The following is a 20,946-nucleotide window of genomic DNA, read 5'->3' on the forward strand; positions in this document are numbered from 1 at the left end:
GTGAGTCTGAAGACAGCTACAGTGTACTTACATATAATAATAAATAAATCTTAAAAAAAAAATTGAATTCTGAATATCTATGCCCCAAATGTAAGGGCACCCACATTGATAAAAGAAATATCACTAAAGCCTAAATCACACATAAAACCCCACACATTAATAGTGGGAGACCTCAGCACCCCACTCTCACCAATGGAAAGGTCATCCAGACAGAAATGAAACAGCAATAATGAAACTAACAGACATTATGAATCAAAGAAAGATCTGAGACTCCCTAAAGTTGCTCTCTGACCTTCACAAGTGTGCTGAGGCATGTACACACACCCATGAGCGCACAACCACACTAATAATAATAGTAGGGCTGGAGAGATGGCTCAGCTGGTAAGAGCACTGACTTCTCTTCTGAAGGTCCCGAGTTCAAATCCCAGCAACCACATGGTGGTTCACAACCACCCGTAATGAGATCTGACATCCTCTTCTGGTTGTCTGAAGACAACTACAGTATACCCATTTATAATAATAAATAAATCTTTAAAAAAATAATAGTAATAGTAGCAGCAGCAGCAATAAATCACTAACTGGAATCAGGTCTGGTAGTACATGCTTGTAGTCCCAGTACTCAGGAGGCAGAGGCAGAAGGACTATGAAGTCAAGGTTACCCTTGGCTACAAAACAAGCTCGAGGCCAGCCTGGGCTACATGAGACCTGTCTTACCACTACCTCCTATTATATTTTAGGCAAAGTCCTGCTATGGCCTCCCACACTCTATGGAACCTTTGCCTTCTTTTTCGATTTGTTTGTTTGAGACAAAGTCTCGCCATGTAGCCTTGCCTGTCCTGAATTCAGTCTGTAGTCCAGGTTGGCCTCAAACTCACTGAGATCTACCTGCCCGTGTCTCCTGAGTGCTAGCAATAATGGTTTGCCCACTATGCCCTACAGCTCTATGCCCAGAACTAGCCCTTCTAAGCCTCCAGGCTCGCTCTGTCCACTCACTCTCTCTCCCACCCGATCACATCCGGCTCCACTGCTGTTATCTCAGTGGGCCAGTTCCTGCGCTGTCAGTCCCTCGCACTGCTCTGGGAAGCTGCCATACCACCCAGGCTGGGTCAGGAGCATTTAGGAACTCTCTGGCAACTTTTCACTCCTAGCACAAAGCAACCATTACTTTATTTTTGAGACAGTGTCTCATGTAGTCCAGGATAGCCTTAAACTCACTTTATAAGCCTCCATTTTCCAAGTGGTGGGATTACAAGCATGTGTCTCTACACATAGTTCCGTCAGTGCCGAGGATCAAACTCAGGGCTTCACGAATGTTGGCAGACACTCCAGCAACTGAGGTGCACCCCCGGGCCACAAAGCCTCAGTCAGAATAAACCCATTTCCCCCCCTCCCCCTCCTCCTCCTTCTCTCCCCACATGGTTTCTCTGTCTTGGACCTCACTTTGTAGACCAGGCTGGCCTTCAACTCAGAGATCCACCTGCCTCTGCTTCCTGAGTGCCAAGGGCATGCTCCACCATACCTGGCCCCCATTTCTTTCTTCCTTTCCTTTCCTTTCTTTCTTTTTTTTTTTTTAAAGATTTATTTTATGTATATGAGTACACTGTAGCTGTACAGATGGTTGTGAGCCACCATGTGGTTGCTGGGATTTGAACTCAGGACCTTTGGAAGAGCAGTCAATGCTCTTAACTGCTGAGCTATCTCACCAGCACCCCCTCCCCCATTTTCTTTTTTAAACTATCTTTAAATTTTTTATTTTGTTTATTTGGTGGGGGTTATTTTTCTCCTTCTACCATGTGGGTCCTGGGAATCAAAGCCTCTGTCCACTGAGCCATCTTCTTGGCCCTCAGAACTGTTTTTCTTTAAAATTAAAATTCATTAACTTAGTTAAGAGGTGTGTGTATGGGGGGGGGGGGACAGTTTGTAGGAGCTGACCTCTCCCTTCCACATGGAACTCCGGATACTGAGCTCTGGTGCTCAGGCTCGGCCGGCAGCAGGTGTCCTTAACCACTAAGCTGGCTCACTGGCGCTTAGAGCCTATTTTCTAAAAGGATGAACACAGGAACCTGTTTCAGTATCCAGCTATTCTACCAGGCTGCAGCAGACTCTCCCCGGTGGAAGCTGGCAATGCAGGCGCCTCGCATCCACTGACCCTCACTGGCCTTCACTTTCTCACTTCAAGGGCAAGGATACAGCATAGTGATGAAGGTCTATGATCTCAGCATCAGGAGGCTGAGATGGGGGCACCTCAAGCTGGAAGTCAGCCTGGGTTACATAACAACACCTGTCTAAAAGGAAAAGGAAAAGGAAAAGGATGGAAGCCAGCCTGGGTTACATCCTAACACCCTGTCAAAAAGGAAAAGGAAAAGGAAAAGGAAAAGGAAAGGGAAAAGGAAAAAGAAACCAGGTTTTAAAGAAAAAATTGCTGCTGGGCAGTGGTGGCACATGACTTTAATCCCAGTACTGGGGGGGAAGGGGGGGAGGCAGAGGCTGGTGGATCTTTGGGTTCAAGTCCAGCATGGTCTACACAGTGAGTTCCAGGACAGCCCAGGGTACCTGAAGAAACCCTGTCTCAAAAAAGAGGTAAAAATCTGCAAAACCAGACACTTGATGTCACTGTGAAAAGAGATTTCAGGGGAACTCTAAAACGCCAAATCCTTCTGTAACACCAGCAACTGAAGAAACGGGCTCTTGTCACAGAATCAGAGTGTAGTGGACAAAGTGGTGAAGGCCAACTCAGCTAAAAAAGAGGTGTTGTGTCTATCCTTCAAGCCAAGCTTCGACCATCTTGGGGCGTTTAGCTGCACCCTCTTGCAAAAGGACAATCCAAAGTGGGCATGCTGACTGTTATAAGCCCTCAGAGAGGGCTGGGGAGGGTCCCAAGACCCTCGGCTGAGTAGCCAGTCTCTGTCTACCACCTGTTGTAACTGCCTTGGGGGAGGCTGGAGGGAGAAGGCTCCATCTGTGACACGGAGGGAAGTCCTCACATCTGCTGGGTGAGGCTTTTCAGCTGAGGTCTGTTGAGGGAAGAGCTCCCATTCCTGAGCAGCCCCTCCCCCAAGCTCTGTAAATAAACATTATTCCCACGGAGTGGCCTTCGGTGGAGCTGGCCCTCAGCTTGTCACTGGCACCTCAGAAGGTGCTCATGTTGTTTACACCTCCTCCAGGAAACGATCTGAGCAACAGATGGGAGTAGGCAGGGGATAACTGTCAGAAGGAAAAATCATATACAACAGCCCCTAGGCTGAAGTCCACTACCTGCTTTCTCAGACAACAGCATCAACTACTACTGTTGCTGAGCATTCCCACTTCGATGTCGGAGATGCTGAAACCCCAAGCAAGCCTGGGCCACTTAGAATCCGAGCCAGTGAGAGACAGGAGGATGGATACCCGGGCTTCAGCGCTGCACCCTCCTCACCGTGTTTTTGGAGAATTTCCTGAAGGTCTGGCTTGGAGGCTGTCTCCACAGGGCTTTCCCCATCTGCACTCCCTTCTGTGCCTTCTCCTGGGGTAGGGGAGCCCACAGAGAGAACCTGAGGCTTGCTTTCCAAATCCTGAGCCTCTGGCTTAAGGAAAGCAGCTGGACCGTCGATGCCTAGGAGCCCAGAGGAAGAGAAAGGGTTAACCAGAACTGAGCTGGCCGGTTTGGGGGGGATGTGCTCCATAGGACTTGGCTACTCAAGCTGTACTTCAGAACCTGAAGACCAAGAGGTTGGGGGAGTGGCTCAGTGCCAGAGAATTTTCATTCATTTGGAGAATTTTGAGATTTAGTCATTCATTTCAGAGAGTACAATTAAGCCATTTTGCATCAGAATCAGTAGTTCTAGGGTGGACTTAAACTTGAAGGTATCTTCCACGTTTTGTTTTGGTTTTCCTCTCACAAAGACCCAGAATGTGACTGCACTTAGGAAGGCTGCTAACACTATCGCTGTGTAGCATCTCAGCCTCCCCCGCCTTATCTTGGGTCTGTGAAAACTGTACTTAAGTGAGAGGTGGCACTGTCTAAATACACACCGTGTAGGATGACATCGCTGCGAGGTGTCTGAGGGTCCACCAGCGGCGTGTGTTCCTCACTACCTCTTGGCTTTAACCTTCGCAGCCTGGCTTCTGGGTTTGGCTGTACCATGAGTGGCTCAAGGCGCTTCTTTCTCTGCTTCTTCTCCAGCAGTGCCCTCTAGAGAGAAAATGCGGCATTACAACACGAGGCCTACCCTCTTGGAATAGCTTAGACTATTTTTTTCTTTTCTGAGATGGAATGTTCCATGTATTCCAGACTGACTTTCAGCTAGTAGTCGTGCCCAGTCCCCCAAAATCCTGGATTACAGGTATGCACCCCCGAATGTTCCTATGTATTCCAGACTGACTTTCAACTAGTAGTTGTGCCCAATCCCCCCAAATCCTGGGATTACAGGGATGAACCCCCAAGGCCAACCTCAGTTTTGCATTCTTGTTCTGTTACAAAAATTCAAAATCAAATGACCTTGATGGAGGTGGGAAGAAAGAAAAGTCACCTGGGACGTTCTGAGCAGAGAACAAGAGTCTGTGGGTAAAAGCAAGAGGAAGAGGCAGGGGGTGGGGCAGGGCATTTCTTTGTGTTCTAGTTACTGTTGCAGTGCTAAACACCAGGACCAAAAGTAACTTAGAGAGGCTTAGCTTCCACTTACACTCAAGTCTGGACAGGAAACTGGGGGGTAAGAGCTAGAGTAGAGGCCTTGGAGGAAGGCTGCTTACTGGCTCCCATGGCTGGCTCAGTTTTCTCTTATTGATCTCAGGCTCACCATCCCAGGTATAGCACCACCCATAGTGGGCTGCATCTTTTCATATTAATCATCAATCAAGAAAGTCCTCCCCCAGGCTTGCCTACGGTCCAGTCTGATGGGAGCAGTTTTCTCAGATGAATCCAGCTTGTGTCAACAACCAACCTACACACCCTGTGTGTGCAAAGCCGTGGTTACCAATGAGTTTGGGGTCGCTCATTTAGTCTCAGCTACTTTGGAGGCTGAAGCGGGAGGATATCTTGATCCCAGGAGTTCATGTCCAGACTGGGTAACAAGGTAAAGTTAAGTTCCTCCAAACCAAACCAAACCAAACCAGTAGCAAGATAAAGAAAGCAGAAAGTCAGGCAAAAAACAGCATGAAGGGTTACGAGAGCAAGGTTCCAGTAGAAAGGAAAGCGCTGCCACATGTACTATGTTTTTAAGTTATATTTATTCTGTGCAAAAATGTTTTGCCTGAATATATGTATGCATGTGCTCCAGTGCATGCCTGGTGACCACAGAGTTCAGAAGAGGGAGTCAGATCTGGAACTGGAATTCCAGACGTCAGGGCTATACAGTGAGACCCTGGTTAGTTTGTTTTAAGTTATAAACAGTTTAGGACTGTTAGTCATTAGGGAGATGGAAACTGAGCTGCATTTCACACCCACTGAGATGCTAGGAACCAACACTAAGTGTTTGAAGACTAGACGCCTCCTCCTACACTCATGAGATCAAACGCAGTAGTTCGTTTTGAGTGGCTATAATTCTCGGGTGTCCATCTGGGGAGACGGAAGGCAGGGACAGGGGAGTCTGCAGAAGCTCCAGCCAGCTAACCTCAATGGCTAGATGGCTTATGTCACCCATGCCAGCCTCTGTCTCAAGCAGGCTGGACAGGTGAGGACTGAGACCCACAGGTTGCCCTATGACCTTCTCACACAGGAACAAACACACATTCACATAAACCTGGTATGAGATATGACCATGCTCCATAAATATATACAGTTATTATGTGTCAATCAAAGATGAATGCGCCTCTTATAACATGCCCTTGGTTCTCATTCCATGATTAGTGCAGTAAAGGAAACACAGCTAGGTAAGGTGGAACACGCCTGTAACCTCAGCACTGGGGAGGCTGGAGTCAGCCCGGGCTAGGGTGAGACCCTGTCTCAAAACTCCGACCCATTCCCACGTCAAAAATAAATTACGTAGCTGGGCTGTGGTGGTGTACGCCTCTAATCCCAGCACTGGGGACACAGAGGCAGGCTGATCTCTGTAGTTCGAGGCCAGCCAGGGCCTGCCATCCAACCCCCTACTGTAAGAAACTGAGCTGTTTCCCTTGCTGCTTCTCTGCCACGCTGTGATGTAACTTGGGGGCTGTGCTGGTTAGTTCTATGTCAATTCGATATAAGCCAGAGTCATTAGGGAAGAGGGAGTCTCAATTGAGAAAAATGCCTTTCTTTAGATTGTACCTTTAGGCAAGTCTGTAGTGCACTTCCCACAGGGAACCTCACCAAACACCAAACAGATGAAGCTGTCGCAGTTTTAGACTATAGTGTCTAAACGGTGAGCTAAGCAAGTTTCTTTTTTAAAACAATGCACCCAATCTCAGGTATTTTGTTATAGCAACAAGAGATAGGCCAATGCAATTTTTACTCCCTTATTTATTATCATTATTATTTGGGGTTACCGAGATATGGTTCCCCTATGCTGTTGGGGGTTGGACTGTGGCTATGCATACAAATGCTAAATTCTGAAACCCAAAATCTGGTTGCTGTCCAGGCAAGAGCATCCTCACATACACTGGCCTTTGTTGTGTAAACCTTACTCCCCACTTTAAAGATTTGTTTTCTTTATATGAGTACACTGTAGCTGTTTCCAGACACACCAGAAGAGGGCATCCCTTTACAGATGGTTGTGAGCCACCATGTGATTGCTGGGAATTGAACTCAGGACCTTTGGAAGAGCAGACAGTGCTCTTAACCACTTAACCTAATCTCTCCAGCCCCCTACTCCCCACTTTAAAGCTATTGGTTAATAAAGGGCTAGAGCCTGTGATTGGGCAGTAGAGAGAGAAAGGCAGGACCTGAGAATTGAGTGAGGGGTATGGAGAGAGACCACAGGAGTTGGGGAGGGGGAGAAGAAGTTGGAGAGAGGAGGAGGCTGCCATGAGACTGGATAGATAATGAGCTTGTTCGTGGCCAGGAGAAATGCACCCTGAGGACAGGCTGATGGAGCAAAAGCAGCCCAGGTGAGACTCAAACAGCAGGTAACAAGGGATATAAGAACCTGCCCAAGGGGGCTGGAGAGATGGCTCAGTGGGTAAGAGCACCTGACTGCTCTTCCGAAGGTCCGGAGTTCAAATCCCAGCAACCACATGGTGGCTCACAACCATCTGTAAAGGGATGCCCTCTTCTGGTGTGTCTGGAAACAGCTACAGTGTACTCATATAAAGAAAACAAATCTTTAAAGTGGGGAGTAAGGTTTACACAACAAAGGCCAGCGTAACCATAACAAGATGCCCTCTTCTGGAGTATCTGAAGACAGCTATAGTGTACTTACATATAATAAATAAATAAATCTTTAAAAAAAAAAAAGTTTTTTTTAAAAAAAAGAATCTGCCCAATCTAGCTTGCAAATAAAATATCAGGGTTTTTTTTTGTGTGTGTCTTTTATATGGGCTAGCTAAAATAAATAATTCTTTTATCCTCTTTGCTCAGAGTGGCCTTGAACTCCCAGGAAGCTGGAGCTGGGATTCCCAGTCAGTGCTACTATGCCCAGCTGCAACATTCTTCTAAGCCTTACAGGAGCTAGGAGATCTTTGTCGATTATTAATAAAGCCGTGTATTGTAACCGTCTTCAAGCGTTGGCCCAGCGACTCCTAAGTTCACACAGTATTAATGAGTACCCACGAGTGACCCTGCCCTTCTAGTCCTTCTGTGAGACCCTGACAGGACTTCAGCACGAGCCTGGGCAGTCCTCCAGGAGCCCCTGCTCACCTGATTGTCCAGCTTCAGCTGCCGAAGCCTCAGGCTCTCATCTTCAAAGGCACTGTTTCAAAAACAACAAAAAAGAAAGCACATAAAGACAAAATCATTCTGAAAGCTTATTATTTCTTTTTTTTCATGCATGCGTCCCATGGACTAATTGCAACGAGTCAATTCTCCTTTAGAGAAAGTGTCCATTCCCAGGTATTGCCTACTTTCACAGAAGGGCATACCCACTCCCACACAGGCCCGCCCACTCCCACACAAAGCCCGCCCACTCCCACACAGCCTGTAGGGGCCCAGAGGAACTCAGTGCCCACAAAATCTAAGAAAAAGATGCTAACACAAGCCCATGCTAGAGACATTTTTCTTTTTCTCTCTGCCTTCCTTCTTCCCTCCCTCCTACTTTGTTTTGTGCTGGGGATGGTACCAGGGCCTTGAGCCTGCTAAGCCTGTGCACTGAGCCCCATCTGGCTCTTTCTTTTTGTTTTAAACTGTGTATCAAGTACTCAGCATGTTCCAAGACAACCTGGCCTAAGTGTTGTGTGTGCATCTTGGTTTGCTGATTCCTTAAAGCAACCCTCACAAACAACCAGGAGGTGGTAGCTCATGCCTATAGTCCTAGCACTGGACAGGCAGATCTCTGAGTTCGAGGCCAGCCTGGTCTAGAGTGAGTTCCAGGACAGCCAGGACTATACAGTAAGACCCCGTCTCAAAGACAAAACAAAACTGGCTACTGGTGTAGCTCTGCGCTCGCTCAACTGCTTCATACATTATAGGTTCAATCCCACAAACAAAACAAAGGGAAAACAGGAAAACCAAGGAACACTTGGACTAGCAGCCCCTCCCCCCGCTGCAGCCCACTCCTGGTCCCCTGCAGGGTCCCTGCATGTCCCCCGAGATGTTCTATTTCCATCCTCACTCGCATGCTCTGGAATCCTAGCTTCCTAGCTGCATGAACACAGGGTGAACAGTGCTTGCAACCAGTGGGGATGAGTGCAGATGTACAAAGATGGTGTCTAAAATGACTGTGACAAAGAAACAGGGAGGGAGGGAGGGAGGGAGGGAGGAAGGAAGGAAGGAAGGAAGGAAGGAAGGAAGGAAGGAAGGAAGGAAGGAGTTTATGAACAGTATGTGGGAAAGGGTGACCTGGAGAAGAGACTCAGGGACTACAGCTTAGTTTCCAACAGCCTCTGCAAACACAGTTTTTGTTCTGCACACGCACTCTCTGCCTGCAATACTAAACCAGAACTGTGACGCTTTTTGGCACGGATGAAAAGACTGTCCCCTCTCCTCACCACACCTCCCCAGTGCTGGAACCTCAGTAACGCCACACTCTGACTGAACACCACAGAAGCCTCAAGCATTCCTCTCAGGGCCTCACACTGTCAGCACGCTGGGTGTGCCCTCCAAGGCTGCATCCAGATACCACTAAATTCCTCCCAGCGAGCCTGGGCAAGCTGAGCAGAGGATGTAAATAGCAGGGTATCGTGAAAGCCTTCTGACTGACAGAGAACAGCAAATGGATGCTATAGACCTGTACCGCCTCATTAACACTACACATCAATAGCCAGGGGAGCTCCAAGTTAGCCCATAGGCTGAGGATGTGTGTTAGTGGTGGAGCGCTCGCCAGACATTCATAAGGCCCTGGGTTCGATCTAGAGCACTACAAAAATTAAAGAATAAACTGAAATTGCTCATTTAGCAGAAACTAAAATGGGCTCTTAATGGTAGAGCCACCTCTCCAGCCGCCTACCCCTACAGCTTCCATATTCTACTACACAATGGCCTGTTTTCTTTCTTTCTCTTTCTAGTTCCATCCATGAAGATTCTGCCCTTACAACCTATCACTTCCCCAAAGCCCCATGTCCCGAGACCATAACTTAGCTCATTTGATTAATTGTGGTGGAGGGTATGGGACGAACACGTTCACACCACAGGACTTCCCAGAAGATGGGAGGTTACTGAACCACACAATAACATTGAACAAGCTCCCCTCCCCCACCCCCTGAAAGTTCTCTGGAGCCCGCTAATGGCTAATGATCACAAGTGACTGCTCCACCAGAGAAGGATGCTGATGGAAGCACTTGGCTGCATATGGGGAGGATGTGGAGGCTCAGCAAGCCTGAGATCCTGGGGAGAGCAAAGCCACCTTGCAGGGAGGGAACAAGATAAGGTAGCAAAAAGCAAAGGAGAGCGATGGCGCCAAGGCTGGAATGGCTTACCCTGGCTACCAAACAGGAGAAATACATGGGGTGGAGGGGCTGTAACAGAGCTTAGGAGATAAATGACGTGGTATGCGACAAGGAAGTACTGGGAGATGCTATGGGCAAGGCAAAAGGAAGGGTTCACCTCAAGACAGCTTTAATAAAACTGTTTAAAAGTACTCCTTACATTTCTCTATTTATTTTGTGAGGGATGGCATGCAGAGGCAGAAGGATCTCTGTGAGTTAGAGGCCAGCCAAGGCTATAGAGAGACCCAGTCTCAAAGAAGGGGGGGGGAGGAGGGAGAGACAGGGAGAGAGAGAGGGAGAGAGAGGGAGAGGGAGAGAGAGAGAGAGAGAGACAGAGACAGAGAGACAGAGACAGAGAGAGACCGCAACAGAAGCATGTGAATTAGTATGGTAGGACAAACCTACATCCCAGCACACTAAGAAGCACTCTATACATTTATCGTGCAAGGCCAGCCTTGGCTATACTGTGGTATATCTTGGGAAGGGGACTTGATTATTCTGTACCACGTTTCCATGACCATCAACCAACACATTCGGAAGACACCTGATCTGACTTGAGCAATTAGACTCCCTTGTCTGTGATTTTGACATCAGATCTCGGGGATCCAGTTCAGTCAGTCCGGGCTCTCTGAGGACATTGAGATGCCTCTGAGTGAGGCCACGTGGTTCTACAATCATTAAGCAGCAAACGCAGGGTATAAGGGACGGGCATTCTGGTCCTGCTTGGTACTCTCAACTACCATCCTAAAATATGCACTAAAGGTGACTGTTACTTTGCACTTCCGTAGGAACCAATACCAAGTCACCCTGAAAATAACCGACACCAGCAGAGAGCAGTGGTAAGATGGGAAATGAGTGGAAGTCTGCAGACAATGAACACGTTAGGAAAGTAGATACAGTTCATGTGTGTGTGTGTGTGTGTGTGTGTGTGTGTGTGTGTATGTGTGTGTGCGCGTGTATGTGTGTGGTGTGGCATATGCACCCATGCATATACAAGTACATGAACTTGTGCATGTATTATGTGGAGGCCAGAGAACATTAGGTGCCAGGAGCTGTTTGCTGCTTCTCTCAAGCAGAGGGAAAAAAAGAGAAAGTCCTGCGTGTCAGGCAAAGTCAAGCAGATCAGGGTCTGTTCGCAGACTTCCTGGCCTGCTAAAGCATAGAATGGAAAGAGGAGATGCACTTGAGGCTCAAGGCGAGGGGCTGAAGATTCTATTGACCTTGGTGGAAGGAACAGGGAGGTTTTTGGTTGGGAACAAATGTCTTTAGTACATTTTAGCAAATTGTTCCTGTTAGCTTGTGGCTTTGCTCCCCATGGTACTGTAGTATAAGAAGGCTATGAGAAATACACTCGGGGCTGGCGTGGTAATGGCCTGCAGCCCTCCCACACCTGTCTCTTGCATCTCTTTTTCTATCTTTCCTATAATCACCCTCACTCCCCGCTCAGAGGACTGTTCCGACTCCGTAACTGGGTGTGCTGTTCTCTGACTCTCTTGCCTTATTCCTTGAGTCAGAGTCTCCTACTGAACTCAAGCTCCAGCAATTTTCCTGACTCCTGTCCATATGGCATTAAAGATGCAGGCATGGGCATGCCCACTTGCAGGCTTCTACATGGGTGACAGGGGATTTGAACCCAGGTCCCTATGCTCGAGCAGCAAGCACTCTTATCCACTGAGCCATCTCTCCAGCCTTCAGCATCCAGACCAGGATGCTGCTCAGGATGGAATAACCCGGTCAGACAGAAGATGGTGAGCATCTTCTCAGCCAGCTTCCGGAATTTCTAACAAACGGATACCCGGGTACTTGGTTTCTTACTCCCCCAAGTGAGTGCCTTGTGTGGGCAGACTGAGCAATCAGACATATCATAGAACTAGAGTACACTGATGCATTCTTTTCCTGCAGCCCAAGAGCAGGCTCCTCTGAAATCATAAGAAGAGGCCCCATCTCTGCTGCTTGGACCTGAATCTCCTCCTCAGAGCCCCTGACTAGCCATTGTCTTTCTGTCTACCATGGTATTAATAACTCTGATAATAAACATTTTTGTTTTCAAGACAGTTCCTCTATGTAGCCCTGGCTGTACTGGAACTTGCTCTGTCTACCAGGTTGGCCTCAAACACACAGAGATCTGCTGCCTCTGCCTCCCAGGTGCTGGGATCAAAGGCTGGCAGCAGCATTGCCCGGCGATAATAAACTTTTTATGCCCAATAGCCCATGCCAGTGTGGCTCTGGACCCTGCCTCTGGATTCCTTCCAGACACAACTCTTTAAATTTTCCTAATAATTCCTTCTTAACTTCTGAAAATTTCCATATGCTTTTCAAATTAATGCACCAAATGCTTTGCATATTTCCAACCACTGATTCAGATTCTGTTATGTGGTGACCTCCTATACCCCACTCACATTGCCAAGGAATTCTGTCATACATTTTGTGAGGTTCTACAGGACATGTTTAAAAAAGAATAACTTATTAAACAACACATGGCTGGTTTCACTAACTTATGCTTATGACCAACGTCTGTAAACCTGATGGTGAGTGACCTGACAGGACATGTAGATGAAGTTGTCAGAAAACATAATTTTGGTGTTGCACAAACAAACACACAAAGCAATGGTAACCTGGCAAGGCAATTTTCTTTTTGTAAAACAGGTGTGTGCTCCAGCAATCGGCTAGCAAGCACACCGAGTCAAGATCACTGGCCTCTGTCTTTTATTCCTGATGCAGTTAGAGATGCCTCATCCCATTGGTGGGAGTTTAACTTCTGTGGTGGTTTGAATACACTTGGCCTAAAGGGGGTGGCACTGTTGGGAGGTGTGGCCTTGTTGGAGGAAGTATGGCATTGTGGGGGTGGGCTTTCAGAGGCCCTCCTCCTAGTTGATTGCAAGACAGCCTTCTGTTTGCCTTCGGAACAAGATATAGAACTCTCAGCTTCTCCAGCGCTATGCCTGCTTGGATGCTGCCATGCTTCCTGCCACGATGATAATGGACTGAACCTCTGGAACTGCAAGCCAGCCCCAATTAAATGTTGTTCTTTCTAAGAGTTGCCTTGGTCATGATGTCTCTTCAACCAGGAAGCAGGAGCAGATGCAGGGATGGAAGTGGAAGACAAGGGGGATAGAGTTAGCAGGGGAGAAACTTCTCTTCAGACACAGCCCTGGTCTTTGTTTCTTCTGAATTCTTTCCATTATCAACAACTTTCTGAATGTCACACCTTGCTAAAGGAAGTAAGACAACAAAAATGTCAAACACAAAAGGCCTGTCAGGTCTCCAATACTGGGACACAGAATCCTGCAGCTGAACTAAAGAAGCCCAGGAGGAGGCAAAGAGGTGGCAACTGAAGCAGGGCCTCCCGTAAGGTTCTTGTGGAGTTGGCATAGAGACGCAAACATCCAACAGCAGGCCAGTATCAATAACCATGTCTGCCTCCTGCAGCCTCCAGTTAGGACTGAACACCACTTGCTTCCTTGTGAATTGTCTTCTTACAGATGGGGGGGAAACAAAACTAAACCACAACTAAACTCGTGGATAAAAGAGAAAAGACAAAAGCAACATATTAAACAACCGATGTGCCTTCCCTAGCCACATGATGACCAGTCTCCTTCAGCAGTCACGCTGTCTGTCCCTCAGCGTGCAGGAGAATCAGGCTTTCTTCTCCCGGGGTCCTCGTCAGGATGCTAAACACACGGCACAGTATTATTTTTAATTTCTAAATTGTACTACCATGCACGCCACGGTGTGTACTGGGGGGGGGGGTCAGACGACAGTTTCAGGTGCCCACGTGGCAGCTCCTAACCACCTGCAACATCAGTTCCAGGAGATCTGATGTCCTCGTCTCGCCTCCCAGAGCATCAGGCACAAGTGTGGTGCACTGACATACATGGAGGCAAAACGCTCATACATGTAACAAAAGTAAATAAATCTTTAAAAATATCAATCACTAACTGGAACGTGCTCCCTCTATAGAACAGACAGACAGACAGACAGACAGACAGACAGACACACACACACACACACACACACACACACACTGTAGAATGCTCTCCCACAGATGTGTTTACAAGTCCAGCTAGTATCGCAAGCCTGTGATACTAGTTACTTAGAGGTTGAGGCAGGAGGGTATGAAAGAGTTCAAAGCTATCTGGGACTACACAGCAAGACCTTGTTGCAAAAATACTAAACAAACAAATCAATGTTTTTTTTTTTAACATGAAAAGATATTGGAAGCGTTGCTGCATAAGCTAGAAATCTAAAACTCATGCCACTACTGCCATGAAAGCCATGAACTCCAGGCTCTGCTTAAGAAGGGCTCTGAGGGGCTGGAGATGTCTCAGTGGTTACAGCACTTGCTGTTTTTACAGAGGATCCAGAGTCAGTTCCCAACAACCACATGATGGCTCACAATCACCTGCAATCCCTGGTCCAAGGGACCCCATGTCCTCTCTGCATCTACCAGACCCTCATACGGCACACACATATATGCATGCAAAAATAAACACATGCATAAAAGAAAAATAAATAAGTATTTTTTAAAAGATTTTTTATTATATGTAAGTACACTGTAGCTGTCTTCAGACACTCCAGAAGAGGGCGCCAGATCTTGTTACTGATGGTTGTGAGCCACCATGTGGTTGCTGGGATTTGAACTCGGGACCTTTGGAAGAACAGTCGGGTGCTCTTACCCACTGAGCCATCTCACCAGCCCAAATAAGTATCTTTTAAAAAGGGTGCTGGGGCTCTGCTGAGGGAACAGGCGTGGCTGGTGCCAGTATGGGAGCCTGGGTACCCCACATCTGTATCGTTTATGTGTTTATGCTACAGCTGTGGCATCCAGAGAAACTGTCCCCTCTTCTCTGGGAATTCTTGTTTTTACTACGACAGATCAACTTCCAAAACAAAGCTCTGCCGAGCTATTCGCTGACTTGCAGAGCAATTAGAGCGATACTTGAACTGCTCAAAAGAAAAGCAGATTTCAGCTCTTCGTTCTCTTGCTCTCTCGGGCTCTTCCCTTCCCCCTCTTTTCCCCCTCTCTCCAGTGTTCATGGCAGGCCTCTACTTCTCGCTTTCTCTTTCTCTTTTTCTTCTCCTCTCCTCTCTTCTCCTCCCCCCTCTCCCCCCCCCCTGCCTTTCTCTGGCTCTACTGCCCTCTTAACTCCCCTCTGCATGCCCTGAATAAACTCTATTCTATACGATATAGTGATACAGTTGCTGGTCCCCCAGGCAGAAGGGATGCATGGGTCCGCTGAGACATCCCCTTCCCCCATTTAAAAAAAAAAAAAAGACAAGCAGAATTCAAAAGGAACTCAAAAGAGCAGGATTTTATAAATGGTACATGGTGTATAGGACACAGATGATGGTTAAGTCATGCATTTCTTAGATGAAAGAAGAGAGAGAAACAGACAGACAGAAGGAGAGGAAGGAAGGAAGGGGAGGGAGAAAGAGAGAATGAATGAATGAACAAATGAATGAGAGTTATAATATAGAAATTTATTAAGGATTTTTGAAATCCCTAGCAGGAAGAATTTTCTTATTATCTTGACAAATCACAAAAAAGCAACTTCAACAGAAAGTGAAGATGCATGCGTTTTGCAGGGTTTTATTTTATGATCAAAAAATACTTTGTAGCCAGAGAGTGCACACCTTTAATCCCAGTGCTCTGGGGACAGAGGTTCTTGGATCTCTGTGAGTCCTGGGATAGCCTGGTCTACAGAGTGAGTTCCAGGACAGCCAAGGCTGCACAGAGAAATCCTGTCTTGAGAAAACAAAAGAAGAAAAATAAATTTTTAAAGCAAACTTTGGTTTGAAGTGTCAAGCGAACCGTGTACACGTCTGTTAGCTGTCCATTGACACGATGCCGGCTTTCTCTGTGTTCTCTGGCTTCCTCCTTTTCTTTGGCCAGTTAAAAGGGTAAGTGTGGTCTTTCAGCCACCTCAGCCTCTACCACCTAAGAAACTTCTGCTGCTCCTGATTCGTCAGCGTGAGATTAGGGGCCCTGTATTGTGGTAAGGGCGGCTTTTAAACATGTTATTAAATCTAAACTTGGGGTATTGCTAAATAACTTGGGGTTGGTCTTTGACTAAATGACACTTGAGAGCGGAGACACAGAGAGATGCACCTCAGTACCCCCAATGCGCTTTTCCTATTTCATATAACATTAATTTTTATATAAAACTATATTTTGCAAGACAGAACTCTTGAACTCAGCCACTAACAATCAAAATTTCTTTGTTTGTTTGTCTGCTTGCTTTGCTTTGTTTTTTGAGATAGAATTTGCCCTGGCTGTCCTGGAACTCAGTTTGTAGACCAGGCTGGCCAGGAACTCAGAGATCCGCCTGCCTCTGCCTCTCAAATTGGAATTAATCCCAAATGAGGTTAAAGGCATGTATCATCACTGCCTGACTTCAAAATATGTTTTTTCCTCTTTTCTTTATTTAGAATCATGTAACTTAGGCTAGCCTTGAACTTACTATGTGGCCAAGACTGGTCTTGAACTCCTGACTCTTCTACTTCTACCCCAAGGGTAGGGTTACAGGCAAGCACCACAACATCCATCAAGATTCTTTTCTTATATACCGATAATGGTTTTTGTCATAATTCCCAGTCACATCACTAAACAAATAGTGTGATTAGTTTGATCTACAAAGTATTAGTTACATAATCTTGCTTATTTCAGTATCCATGCTAATATGCAAATTACAGTACCTATTCTATGCAAATTAACTTTTTTTTTTTTTTAATGAGATAACGTCGTCTCTGTTGCTCATAAGATCTTTCTCCCAGACAATGACACTGTACTTGGGAGGCAGAGGCAGGACAACTGTCATACATTTGAAACCCAGCTTGAATTCTGCTTCAGCAGCCCAAGTAGCTGGAATTACAAACGAAATAACAGAAAATTCACCTCATCCAAATTCTAAAATTAGTTAACCTTGGAAAGCTGTATTTTTATACATGCTGAAACACTAAGAATAATTCTGACTAGAACAAAATATTATCCCTGGGAAAAGACACATTGAGAACAAATGAGACACTCCGGAAAAGACTCCATCTAAATAGTCCTCCCTCAACCAGGGAGAAATGCCAATATTCCAGACCAGCTGTGTTTCCCTAGAGAGGCTGCCGCAAACTGGAGTGAACTTAAGAAGCCAGAGACTGAAAACCCATCTCTTAAGAGGCCCATTAGTAGATGTAAGATTGGAGGGCAAGCACTGCTTAGAGGAGGAGTCAGTAAAAAGGGAGGGTTCTAAGCCTTCACACAACATGAAAACACAGCAAGGAATTTACCTAGAATTATTCCCTCTAGATTTGGCACATCCCATACATGGAGCAAGGGAAAAAAAATTGAGGTGAATGACCCAGCCTTGGCTCTTCTGAGGGATCAGCATGGGTTTCTGAGCAACAGCATCCTGTCAAGCGGTCCACGTGGCCTTGAGCTCCTGATCATCTTGTCTACCTCAGGTTACAGGTGTGCACCACTCTACCCTCGCCAGAACCGTTACTGATAACATATGACTTGATCCAGAAGCTAAAGAACGCATCCCTCCCTGGGGATCTGCAAAGAGCTACTACTCAGCACCAACAGGCCGAGTTCCTTCCTTCCGCCTGTCTCCTGGGTTACATCTTCTCTCTCGAGTATGTGGTTTATTTTCTTTGTCTTTCTGGGGTAGAGATGACAGCAGTGTTTTGGCTGAGAATCCCAAAGACACGTTCTTGGGCTTGGTGCAGAGCTCAGTACCCAGAAGAGCTGGTTCTTGGCAAGGCCAAGGACCCAAGGCTCACCAAATTGATACTCACTTGTACATTGCCAGGATGTTTAATTTCTTAAACAGCTTGCTCTAAAAATAATTCAAATGTAATCAGTATCTGTTGTTGGCATTTATATGCACAAATGACATTCAGAATACCTGCAGCAGGCAGCCTGGTGGCTCATGCCTCATCCCAGCAAGGCACTGAGGAGACCATGGCAGGACTAACACTGAGTTTGGGGCAAGCCTGGGCTACTATGTATGATACCATCTTAAAACCAAAACCCTCAAATATCTACATTATATGCTTTAATAATACAGGATTTAAAAAAAAAAAAAAAAAAGGGAACCTATAGAACCCAAAAGCTTGAACTTTAATTAGTTTTAAATGTTTTCTCTTCTCTATGTTTTATTCTCTTATAATTTCATACATGTATAAAATTAATGTATCTTAATCATATCTACCCCTAAATTCTACCTTCTACTCCCCCAGGCTCTTTGAAAGATTGTGTTTGTGCAGGTGCGTGTGCATGTATGTGCGCATGTTCATGTGTATATTCCCACGGAGACTGGACTAGGGCATCAGATTGCTCTGGAGACGAAATCACAGGGAGTCGTGAGCCACCCAATCTATAGGTCCTCTAAAGAGCAGCAAGTGTTCTTAGCCAGTGAGATATCTCTCCAGCTCACCTAATATCATTATAGCCCAGGACAGGAAAGAGTTTACTTAATTTGGTTTTTTTTTGTTTTTGTTTTTGTTTTTTAACTTATTTGGTTTGAGTGTACAAGGTGGGTGGGCACGTGTGCCATAGTACACTCATGGGAAGTCAGAGGACAAATTATAGGAGTCTAGAGGGTTAAATTCAAGTCATCGGTCCAGCACTCGGGAGGCAGAGGCAGGCGGATTTCTGAGTTCAAGGCCAGCCTGGTCTACAAAGTGAGTTCCAGGACAGCCAGGGCTATACAGAGAAACCCTGTCTTGAAAAACCAAAAAAATTAAAAAAAAAATCAAGTCATCGGGCTTGGCAGCAAATACTTTTACCTACTGCGTCATCTCATCAGCCCTGAATTATTGTATTTCTGATTACATCATTGAATTATGCAATCTTAGGTATAACATAGTTCCTCCCCTGCCCTCATTTTGATTTTTTGAGATAAGGTTTCTCTGTGTAGCCCTGGCTGTTCTGGAATTCACTCTGTAGACCAGGCTGGCCTTGAATTCACAGAGATCTACCTGCCTCTGCCTCCCAAGTGTGTCCACAACCACCACCTGGCTTCTCTCTTCTCCCTTCCGTGTTGCTGGTTAGTTTTTAGTTTCGAGACAGTCTCCCTATATTATCCAGGCTGGGCTTAAACTCCTGGGCTGCAGTTCTCTTGCCTCTGCACCGTGCATGATAGACAGATACTGACAGAGACAAACACCGCCAGGTCCAGCTTTCTAAGTTCCCATCCATGAAGTGAAGGTAATGACATCCGCCCAGCTTTCTCCAAAGTGATGAAGCACGCTCAAGTGGACCACATATCCTGACAGATCTCTCCGTTTTTAGAACACAGTTGGAGGCTTCTCACGGTAAGTGAAAGCCTGTGTGGTGCCGGTTCTCCAGAGGCTGAGGTGGGAGGATCTTGGGTTTCAAGGCCAGCCTAGGCTAAATGCTGAGAGCTGATCTAAGACAAAACAAAAGTACAGCTTAAGGCTGAGGATGTAGAGCAATTAACTGGCAGAATGCTTGCTTGCCTGCACGATTTAAGCCCTGGGTTCAATACTCAGCACTCCTTAAAACCAGGTGTGGTGGTGGTCCTGTAGCCCCACACACACACACTCAGTAGATGCGGTGGTGTGGTCCTGGAACCTCCCCCCTCAGCAAGTGTAAGGAAGGTGGATAATGGCAAGTTCAAAAGAGCTAGAGAATGTCATCCAATCAAAACGCCCCTCCCTACTTTTCCCTCCAGTTTTCTGGACACAGTGGAAACTTATACTATGTTCCAATAGGTGGGTTTTGTTCTAATTGCATTGAAATCTATTGAAGTTTCCCCCTGCAAGGCTAGTTAATAAATGACAATGATTTAAATCTTCAGGAGCTTGTGTGAAATTCTTCTATACTCTGTCAATGAAAAGAATCTTAAACCTGTCACTGTAATTCCTATGCTAGAGATGTATCATGCACCATTTAGTGGCTAACACGTGCAGTCTTGGGACTGGGAGGCTGGGACAGACAGACGGATCAGAAGTTCAAGATCAGGGCCAGGCCAGTGCAATAGAGCAGTGGTGACAAGTGCTGGCTGTCAATCCTAATGAGGTGAGCTTAACCCCTTGGGAGCCAATGGTGGAAGGAGAGAAGAGAGTCCCACAGGTTGTCCCCCAGCCTCCACTGCCCCCTCACTCAGCCTCATCTATACAATGAGACTCTGACACTCTCTCTCTCTCTCTCTCTCTCTCTCTCTCTCTCTCTCTCTCTCTCTCTCATACACACAGTTCTGGGGCTGGAGAGACTTAAGAGGATCCAAGTTCAGTTCCCAGCACCCACATCAGGCTTTAACCCAGCTCCCAGGGGATGATGGGACTCCTCTGACCTCCTTAGGCACTTGTACTAGATGTACATACACATAACTAAAAACTTTTTTTTTTTTTTAAAGAGCTGAATCAAACAAACAAAACCACAGGAAGAATGCCCAAGCAGGCAGTGGACACTAAGTAGGACAGGAAATGACTCCTGGTGAACTGGAGCTGAACAGGACGGCGCCTGTATGGGATTCTGGTTTGCCCGAGACCCACCTCCCTGGTGGAGCTGCTCTCGAACAGGGGAACGAAAGAAACCATCTGGGCCTTCCAACCACCTAACACCTGGCTGGGGGACAGCTTCAACTCCTCCTCTGAAGACTTCAGCTCACACATTCTCTCTGCTCGGGGAAGAACAAACGTGAACTTGTTCTTTCAGTGGGCACCGATGCCAGGAAATGGTAGGGTTTCCACAGGAAGGCCTAAGAAACAGAAACGAACTGTTCTGCTGAGAGCAAAGGACCCTGGCAAAAAGGAATCATTACAGGATATTCTTTCCTGTCTAGTCGGATGAGGCCTTCAACATTGGGGGAAAAAAAAAATGTCAGACACTATTCCAGCCAGAAATGTTCATACTCTTTTCTTTCTTCCTTCCTTTCTTTCTTTCTTTCTTTCTTTCTTTTTCTTTCTTTCTTTCTTTCTTTCTTTCTTTCTTTCTTTCTTTCTTTCTTTCTTTCT

General features: G+C 46.4%; 1 protein-coding gene across 1 annotated transcript in view; it reads right to left on the reverse strand.

The window, feature by feature from the left end:
- Tulp3 (TUB like protein 3) overlaps positions 1-20,946 on the reverse strand; it is a 35,882-nt gene that overhangs the window by 9,502 nt on the left and 5,434 nt on the right. Inside the window, exons 2-4 of the mRNA XM_021190789.2 lie at positions 7,751-7,802; positions 4,012-4,171; positions 3,416-3,592 (exon numbers count right to left, since the gene is read on the reverse strand). Of these exons, the coding sequence (XP_021046448.1) occupies positions 3,416-3,592; positions 4,012-4,171; positions 7,751-7,802 (389 nt within the window). The remainder of the gene's footprint in view (positions 1-3,415; positions 3,593-4,011; positions 4,172-7,750; positions 7,803-20,946) is intronic.

Source organism: Mus pahari, chromosome 2 (genome assembly GCF_900095145.1).
Source record: "Mus pahari chromosome 2, PAHARI_EIJ_v1.1, whole genome shotgun sequence".
Lineage (NCBI taxonomy): Eukaryota > Metazoa > Chordata > Mammalia > Rodentia > Muridae > Mus > Mus pahari.